The sequence below is a fragment of the Sinocyclocheilus grahami genome, unplaced genomic scaffold, assembly GCF_001515645.1.
Source record: "Sinocyclocheilus grahami isolate Dianchi unplaced genomic scaffold, SAMN03320097.WGS_v1.1 scaffold521.1, whole genome shotgun sequence".
Taxonomy (NCBI): Eukaryota; Metazoa; Chordata; class Actinopteri; order Cypriniformes; family Cyprinidae; genus Sinocyclocheilus; species Sinocyclocheilus grahami.
The window spans coordinates 853,235-863,212 of NW_015505700.1; the positions used below are offsets into that span (position 1 = coordinate 853,235).

General features: G+C 36.1%; 1 protein-coding gene across 1 annotated transcript in view; it reads left to right on the forward strand.

Moving 5' to 3' along the window:
• The window catches only part of LOC107554989 (acetolactate synthase-like protein), a 14,194-nt gene that overhangs the window by 483 nt on the left and 3,733 nt on the right, over nt 1-9,978 (forward strand). Inside the window, exons 3-13 of the mRNA XM_016237673.1 lie at nt 356-453; nt 1,148-1,284; nt 1,551-1,685; nt 2,246-2,360; nt 2,563-2,732; nt 3,800-3,870; nt 3,999-4,070; nt 4,645-4,750; nt 4,927-5,088; nt 6,912-6,997; nt 7,922-7,946. Of these exons, the coding sequence (XP_016093159.1) occupies nt 356-453; nt 1,148-1,284; nt 1,551-1,685; nt 2,246-2,360; nt 2,563-2,732; nt 3,800-3,870; nt 3,999-4,070; nt 4,645-4,750; nt 4,927-5,088; nt 6,912-6,982 (1,137 nt within the window). The 3' untranslated portion in view covers nt 6,983-6,997; nt 7,922-7,946. The remainder of the gene's footprint in view (nt 1-355; nt 454-1,147; nt 1,285-1,550; nt 1,686-2,245; nt 2,361-2,562; nt 2,733-3,799; nt 3,871-3,998; nt 4,071-4,644; nt 4,751-4,926; nt 5,089-6,911; nt 6,998-7,921; nt 7,947-9,978) is intronic.

The following is a 9,978-nucleotide window of genomic DNA, read 5'->3' on the forward strand; positions in this document are numbered from 1 at the left end:
TTCTATTATCATCATCCAGTCTCAGTATATTACACATTATATAAACGACACCTGGTGCCAGTTGAATAAATTTAGCCTCTATGTGAAGACCGTGTCTTAAGAACTAGTCTGACCAACTAGTAGTTAACCAATCAGTCTTATGAAGTCTAACTTCCCAGTGACCACCTTTAAAGAAACATGACCAGTTAAAAAAAAATATATAGATGACTAACTTGTAAGACTAGTCTAAACCTTTATGCAACCACCCCAGGAAAGAAAGCTCAGAGATGAAGGAGAAATGTTGACTTGTGCCCCAAATACAGAAGATAAGATCACATTGCACTTTGAGTGACCCTTAACCTTTTACTCTTTCCAGGTCCAAAGGTGTGTGGAATTGGTGAGCAGAGCCAAGAAACCTGTCATACTGATAGGCAGTCAGGCAACATTGCCCCCTACACCAGTGGATGATGTCAGGTAAATGAGTAGCTGTCTCTTCAAATGTTCATTGAACAGTTCAGGGGTCGCCTTTTCAGGTCTGTAAATCTCTGACCTTTGGGTCACCAGTCCAGATTTACATATTACATGAATTCATACCTTGCCAGTCAAAAATGTGGACGCACCTGCTCAAAGACATAAGTATGAGATAGCACATAAGTATGCAAATTATGTAGTGAACAGAAATGTGAAACAAATCAATACCATCTTATATTTTGTCTTTAGTCTCGCAATACGTACCTAGATTTATGAAATGCATCCTGGAATGCTGTAAAACCGTATTGAAAAATGTAATGTATGGTGACTTCCCACTCTCTAATTCATCCATTTAAAACATATTAAAATGATTAAAAAATATTTATTTACTTATTTTGTTAATACAGAGGCACAGCTGTGTAAATGTATCTACAAATGCAAACAATTTAATGTATTTCAGTATAAACATTTAGATCACAAGGATTTCTACAATCCTAAGAAATGTAAATTCAGTATGTGTGTCCAGACTGTTGACTTTTGGTACTGTATATATAGATTACATTGATCAAAAATGCATTTGGTTTCAAGTCCAAAACAACAACAACAACCAGTGATTTGCATGATTGATCATAAGCACCCATAACACGTGCATGAAGTCAATTTTTAGTCAGGATTTTTTTCTATGCTTCTTTTACAGAAAGGCTTTAGAATCTTTAGGCATTCCCTGCTTCCTAGGTGGAATGTCCCGAGGGATGTTGGGAAAGAACAGCCCACTGCACATTAGACAAAACAGGAGAGATGCCTTAAAAGATGCTGACCTCGTGCTGCTGGCAGGTGGGAAACAATGCCACCTACTCAACTGTTGGAATATGTGCAGAAATGTTTTCCATACACATACTCTGTATGTTTGGAAAGTCTGGAAATCTCAGGGAATTTTAAAGTTGTGATTCCATGCCTGGAAAAGTCAGTTAATACATTTCATACATACACAAGTCATGGAATTATTTATAAAATATTTAATTTTGTGTGAAGTGGGGAAGTGTGGGAACTCTGGGTTTTGCGTAGTTCCTGTTCCTGAATGTGTTTGTTTTGGTGCATAGGCACGGTGTGTGATTTCAGACTGAGTTACGGAAGAGTGCTGAACAGACGGAGCAAAATCATAGCTGTCAACAGAGACAGGAGTCAGTTACTAAAGAACTCAGACATGTTCTGGAAGCCAACAGTGGCCATTCAAGGTAAACAGCTGCGTTTTACTTTTACATAATATTCTGTCATGACAACTCTCGGAGGGATTGGCATGGTAATGTACATGACAATGTTAATGTATTTGGTCTTGGCGGAATAAATCTGCTATGCTGCTGCTGCGGCAGAGCAAGTACCTACTGCTACTGCCAATACATCCACAACATGCTGCTGTGAGCATGTTAGAAATATTGTTGCTGCAAATATATCATACATGAAATAACCCCCATATAGCATACATGAATCACCTCTTAGCAGATCTATACAGGTGGAGCTGGGGAAGGTGGAGGGTTTCTGAAGCAAGCTGCAACTGCTACGGCAAGCACTAGTCATATATTTGAATGTTGAGCAGCGAGCTCATTGGCTACCGATACAGGAGAGAACCAATCAGCTGTGCCATGTGATAATGATGTCATTGGGTCAGATTGAGTTAGACCTATCGGACTGCGCAATCTAGAGTTTCATGCCAGAACTATGTATTTATAGTACAGTTTATATATTTTTATAATATATAAATGTTATGTGACAAGGTTTCCTTTCATAACTTATTCAGGTGATGCTGGTTCTTTCCTCCTGCATCTCTCGAAAGCCCTGAAGGGACACAGATGTCCAGAGGAATGGCCTAGGAGCCTGAAAGAGGCAGATGCCATCAAAGAGAAAGCTAACAGGTTATCTTATCTCAGCTGCTTGGACTCATTGTCTCTGGAGAGAGAATCAGGCCTACACTACTTGGCCAAAAACATATGGACATCCAAACAATTGGCAGTGTTCCCTCCTGATATTTAAAAGGGGTGTCTGTCCATATACTTTTGGCTATGTTTGATGTTGTCTACCTGTTTAGTTTCTCATTATGCCAGTTTTTGCCATCAGATCAAAAGCAGATGAGAAGACAGAGAGGCATTTGAACCCTCTGAGTGTTTTGCATCGTGTGGATGAGCTCTTGGCTGAGGACAGCATCATAGTGGCTGATGGGGGTGATTTTGTTGGCAGTGCTGCATATATCATGAGACCCTGGGGCCCGCTCCGCTGGCTGGACCCAGGTTAGAGGCAGAGCCGTCACAGTTATTGTGGTTGTGATTCCATAGGATTATCCTCCGTTATGTCTGAATCTGTAGATTCTTATGCAAGTTGTTCAAATGCTCACAAGGTAAGATGATTCAAGCTTTTTTTAATTTACATAACAGCACTTGTAAACTTCATTACACACTTTTTATCCATTTAAAACAACATATCCATATACAGTGGGTACGGAAAGTATTCAGACCCCCTTAAATTTTTCACTCTTTGTTATATTGCAGCCATTTGCTAAAATCATTTGAGTTATTTTTTTTTCCTCATTAATGTACACACAGCACCCCATATTGACAGAAAAACACAGAATTGTTGACATTTTTGCAGATTTATTAAAAAAGAAAAACTGAAATATCACATGGTCCTAAGTATTCAGACCCTTTGCTGTGACACTCATATATTTAACTCAGGTGCTGTCCATTTCTTCTGAGCATCCTTGAGATGGTTCTACACCTTCATTCGAGTCCAGCTGTGTTTGATTATACTGATTGGACTTGATTAGCAAAGCCACACACCTGTCTATATAAGACATTACCGCTCACAGTGCATGTCAGAGCAAATGAGAATCATGAGGTCAAAGGAACTGCCTGAAGAGCTCAGAGACAGAATTGTGAAAAATTTAAGGGGGTCTGAATACTTTCCGTACCCACTGTATATTGAAATAATTTTTAATACATTCGTCTTTGGTCCTGACAAGCAACATAATTTTCTTAACTGGGTTAATAACATGTATTATGACAAAAACATTGAAAGCATAAAAGAACTGTGGCAGCAGATTCATAATTTTTATTAATATGAATTATTAATATAAATTTATTTTATTTATTTAATTAGTTATTTATATAACATGCTTGTTTTTGCCATTGAGTTCATTTATTTTTTATTTTTTTCAAAGTGTTGTTATATTTTTGTTCAATTCTTGGAGTTATGTTCACTTTTGGTATAATCTAATTCCATAATAATCTCCAGCTCTGTTTTGTCAAATCCACTCATAGTATTTGTGTTCATTATGATTTGTGGCTTCTCTTTTCACTAGGGGCCTTTGGGACTCTGGGTGTTGGAGGAGGTTTTGCTCTGGGAGCAAAGCTTTGTCGACCTGAGTCTGAGGTAAGATTTTAAATCAAATATTTTTTCTTTTAAAAAAAATCAAGTTTCACTAAGCTCTCCATTTTATGCACAATACTTTAATCACATTATAAGGGAGCATGTGAACATAGCCAATATCTTGTTTACAGGTATGGATAGTTTACGGCGATGGTTCACTCGGATATAGCGTGGCTGAATTTGATACCTTCACACGTCACAAGGTACCAACCCTTAAAACACTGACTTTTACAGCATCAAGTTCAGAATGTAGTAGAATGTGTTTTGTAAAAATGCACAACATTTCCAACCCCTTAAAGGGATAGTTCACCCAAAATGATGTCATAAATTTGCTCTTGACTTTTGCTCGTCTTCGAAACACAAATGCAGATGTTTTTAATGAAACCTGAGGCATTTCTGTCCCTCCATTGAAAGTCCATTTCACCAAAACTTTAATGCTTCAAAAAGTTAAAGATGTCATTTGACTTGAGTGGCTTAATATGAGTATGAGACATGATAAACAGATTTAATTTAGACTTTTATTTAGATATAAACAAGCACAAAGGCAGCAAAAATGAAAAAAAAGGGACAAAAATGAAAAATTGCACACTTGCCCATAGACCTCCATTGTTAGCTCACAACTATCAACACTACTTCGTTTTAACCAACTTGGGTATTCTCAGTGGAATTTGATGCTGCTAATTTAACCTGGAATATTCCTTCAAAAACATCCTTGCTGTGGCTTCTCTTGCTTTTCTCTTGAAAACCTCTAATGACTGCCTTGCCGTTTCACGTCAGACCCCAGTGATCGCTCTGGTGGGAAATGATGCATGCTGGAGTCAGATCTCCAGAGAACAAGTGCCTATGCTCGGGAGCAACGTAGCCTGCGGTCTGGCCTTTACAGGTGAGAGGCTTTGGTGCAGTGCAATAATTAAACTCTTGTTCACTGCATTTGTAACACTTTGTCTTATTGTTCACAAAAGTGTTTAATGTAATGATTAAGCTCTTTTATTAGGTATATTCATCAATCATAGTGAGGAGTTGCTTCACATGCTGTTCCGTTCCACCTCTTCCTTGCAGATTACCATATTGTAGCCGATGGTTACGGGGGCAAAGGTTACCTGATTGGCCGAGAGGATGAGTCGCAGCTTGATGACATCTTTAAAAAGGCGCAGAAGGAGTGCAGAGAGGGAAAGGCCGTTCTGCTGAACGTTCTGATTGGAAAAACTAACTTTAGGGAAGGTTCAATCTCAGTTTAAAGAGAAACACTGTGCACCATCCTGCCTAGATACCCAAAGTCTTTCTGGTATTGTCATGCTCAAAATGTACCATACACTCTAAAGAATGCTGGGTTAAAAAGGGACAAACCCAGCTAATGGGTTGTTTTGACCCAGCAGTTGGGTTGTTTTGACCTAACCGCTGGGTTATATAGCTGGGTTTGTCCCTTTTTAAACCAGCGCTGGGTTATATTTAACCTAGTGTAGGACGCACCCTTTACACAGTTATATGGATTCAGCTGAATTTTTAAAAGAGTTCAAAGCAACAACATATCAGATGTTCAGAAATATTTCTTCTGTTATGCTGTGACTAATACAATGTTCGCAAAACTCTCAAGAGCATGTCTCGGTCATAGTTCATCCCAAAACCAAAATAAGTCAATTATAAAATCTTTAAAGAAAATTAAGCTTGTGTTCAGGATCATTAAAAAAAAAATTCTGATATGACATTATATTTCCCCCAACTCTCATGTAAAAAAAGGGAGAAAATAATGATATATTATTATTTAAATTGTATTTTTAAAACATATTTATATACAGGGGTAGTATTGTGGTTTTTAATTTATGCTAATTTTAAAAGAAATATATTACATATTGTATGGTAATGAATATATATATGTATATATATATAATATAACTATTGTCATTACTGATATATAATAATTTTTTTCTTCTGAAATGTGAGCTTGGACATTTTTTGGGAAGTTTTTGCAAGTGCCTTCACTCTCTATAGCATTTTGTAAAATACTATAAAAATCTGAAAACATTTCAAGATTACCGGTGTGATGATCCAGTAAGTTTTGATCCAAATATAATTTTTGAAGCACACTTTAAGAATATATGACTTTATTTACCTAATAATAATGCATTGAAAGACTTGCTTGTGTTGTGTGGGCTTGCAGGATTGATTTTTCTGCATCTTACAGTGGAGTGCCTGTGATTACTGAATGTTAAACTGATCTTGTTCAGAAAATCTGAAATGTATCTACAGTTATTAATATATAATCTACAGTTATTTTGGACATTTATATTTCACTAATTAATGAATCAAATAGGTCTATGTTTGTTTATCTAGAAATATCAGTGTAAACCAAAGTAATATCCTAGCAAATACTTGCAAATGCACTTATGTTTTTGCTGCAGTATCAGACCTGGATATACCATAATGCCTCTCCTCGGTTTGTGATTGATCACTTCAGCATCCCCCCAAAAATGGCCATTTGAATATGGCTACGTATTTTATATATCAACATTTGTTGATGTAATAAAATCTCTAAAGAACAGTCCTACAATTGTTTGTTTTCCCCCTCAAGACATGAACCACTAGATGTCAGACAACTCTACTACTAACCCATGAGGCGTCATTCATCAGCTAGCAGTAAATACTGTGTTAAAGAAATTCTGAAGAATTTTGGAAAAAAGCTGATAAAAATGTTACCTCAAAAAAAAAAAAAAAAAGCATTTCTAAGGCCATCACTTTTGCATCTGCTGATGATTTATAAAGATAAACATACTCATGGCTTGTCTGATGACTGAATCCTTATACAGTTACCTGTTTAATTTAAGTTATGTTGATTTTCATGTGCAGTCAGTGAGAAGCAATCAAATACATGGCCAGTGTGTGAAAAGAGAACTAGAGGAAGAAAGTATTGAAAATAAGGATGCTCTCATGTCTCTGTGCAAGAGGCTATAAAAAACTTAAAGCTTCATTAACCACAGGCACATCATGACCTGTCCAAAACAGAGCATGCCCTGCTATTAACCCATTAACTTTTTTATTGTAGGCAGCATTTGAATGGGAACATATCCTACTTTCACCGAGACTGAACCGCTGTAAAAGGAGCAACTTACAGACTTGAGCTCTTTCGTAAAAGGTTAGTTCACCCAAAAATGAAAATTCTGTCATTAATTACTCTCCCTCATGTCGTTTCAAACCCGTAAGACCTTCGTTCATCTTCGGAACACAAATTAAGATATTTTTGATGGAATCTGAGAGCTGTCTGACCCTGCATAGACAGCAACACAACTGAAATGTTGTCCCAAGTCCAGAAACATAGCAAGAAGATCTGTAAAATAATCCATGTGACATCAGGGGTTCAACCGTAATTATACGAAGCTACGAGAATACTTTTTGTGCGCACAATAAAAAAAAAAAAGACTTTATTCAACAATTCGTCATCTCTGCATCACCCTGTAGAGCCCTAAAGTCGTTTTTTTTCTTCTTTTGCGCACCAAGTATTCTCGTAGCTTCGTATAATTGCCGATTAACCCCTGATGTCACATGGATTATTTTACCGATCTCCTTGATACGTTTCTGGACCTGGGAACATTTCAGTTGCTTTGCTGTCTATGCAGGGTCAGACAGCTCTCAGATTCCATCAAAAATATCTTAATTTGTGTTGCGAAGATGAACGAAGGTCTTACGGGTTTGAAACGACATGAGTGTGAGTAATTAATTACATAATTTTCATTTTTGGGTGAACTAACCCTTTAAGCCATCTGCCATTGAGTTGCCTGTTTGCCAATGCTATAAATTATTATATTATTTATAAAACTATACAATTTTTCAATGATTTTTAATGAATTTCTAAGCTTGTCAAATTTTTACCAAAAGGACAGAACATTAAACACTATTTGTATTATCTAATATATATACAATAATCATATTTTTTCTATTATTAAGAATAATAAATATCTTGTGTTGTCAACTAAGTTACTAATACAACACCCCCATGTAACTGAGCAATAGTTTGTCCCAAAACCATCTGACCTGTATCACGTGATCTATTGCCTTTCAGTGACAGACATTTTGAAAACAAACTGGTAAGTGGATTATATTATGTTATTATACAAAAATGCCATGTGTCTGATCAAAATAAGACAAGTATGTTAGCTGCTATCTGTCAACTATGTTCATCAGTATATTAGTATGTCGTGGTTTATATATAACTATACTTGTAATAGTTTAACTGTATAGCTTGCACTACTGTTCATAGTGGGGTCTGTAAGATTTGTGAAATATTATTGGAATTAACAGAAAAAGTTTTCTATTTGAGTATATTTTAAAATGTAATTTTTTTCCTGTGATGGTAAAGCTGATTTTTCAGTATCAATACTCCAGTCTTCAGTATCACCTGATCCTTCAGAAATCATTCTAATATTTGCAGCTCAAGAAACACATTCTTATTGTTATTATTTATCACTGTTGAACAGTTGTGCTGCTTAATACTGTTATAGATTTTATATGAGTAGAAACTTCAATGAACAGCATTTATTTGAAATAGCATTATTTTGTATCATTATAAATGCCACTTTGATCAATTTAATGCATCCTTGTTGAATAAAAGTATTAATTATTTTTTCAAAACCAAAAATCTTACTGACCCCAAATTTGGAAAGGTTTCTCCAAATATAGCCTACATGATCCATTATTATAAAACAGTAAGTACATAATCATCACTTTCCATGATTTCTGTTGATGTCAGCAGCAGAGAAACAGCGAAGATACCGGGCTCGACGCAATGCTGATCCCTCAAGAAGGGCACAATATTTAGAAAAGCAAAGAGAGGCCTGGTACAGCCTAATAAGACATGGAAAGGTGAAACCAGTCGCAGAGTTGAGTGAGCGCGAGAAACAAAGCAAGAGAGACCAATGGAGAAAAGCACAACAGAGAAGAAGACAAAGAAAACGAATGCTAGAAAACATGATTAGTACAAAAGACAGCAATGAATTTGAGCAGCTACCAACAGAATCAAGGTAGAAAGCCTGGAAGCCTTTTTTTCTCGCAATTATGACTTTTTTTTCCCTCAGAATTGTGAGATACAAAATCGAAATTCTGACTTTTTTTTTTCTCTCAGAATTGCCTGATACAAACTCGGTATTTTTTATGTTTTAAAATTATTAAATCTAATTAATTACATAATGTGCCGATTAATTAATCGAATTAATCTTAAATAACTGAGATTAATTATTTAACATGCACATCATGCTGATTAATTAAAGATAAAGTTATTAAAGATAATGGTTATCATTGTGTTAATTTAGAAAAAAAAAACAATGAATAGATATTACAAAAAAGTAGCTTTAGAAAGAAATATTTTAATTCAACATACAAAAATACAAATAAATAGTAAAATATTAAATTATTTAAAAAAAGAAATGATAGGCCTACTCTAAATATAAAACTAAAAGCGCCAGTAGGTGGTGGCAAATCCCTGTCTTTATAAGGGAGTCATTCTCATTCATTCAATCGATTCGTTCAAACTGCTGATACCTGATACATTCAGAAACGAAGCAAGTGACTGCCTTATGAATGGCTCACTGAATCATTTCGATTCGTTTAAAGGGGTCATATGATGCTATTTTAAAGATCATTATTTTGTGTATTTGGTGTAACAGAATATATTGACATGCTTTAATGTTCAAAAAACACATTATTTTTCAAATACTGTACATTATTGTAGGTCCTCTATGCCCCGCCTCTCTCAAACGCTTCGTTTTCTACAAAGCCCCCTCCTTTGACAAGCACAGTCTGCTCTGATTGGCCAGCTGACCCAGTGCATTGTGATTGGCCGAACGCCACAAGCACGCGTCGGAAATGTAACGCCCCTTATCATAATCGCAAGCTTCATCTTTCAAAATAAATATCAAGACTGTTAATAATGTGGTTAGTTTTACCATCAGTTCAAGACCGAAAGGGCAACAGAGTCGCGTGACAGACACAGTGATGATGCAGTACACAAGCCGCGGTTAAGACAGCTGACGTGCTATGATTTCTGACAGACAGTTCACACTCCTGTGATGTGACCCTGTTCCCCTCACACACACACACGACGCGTTACTCTGCGCTGCGCAA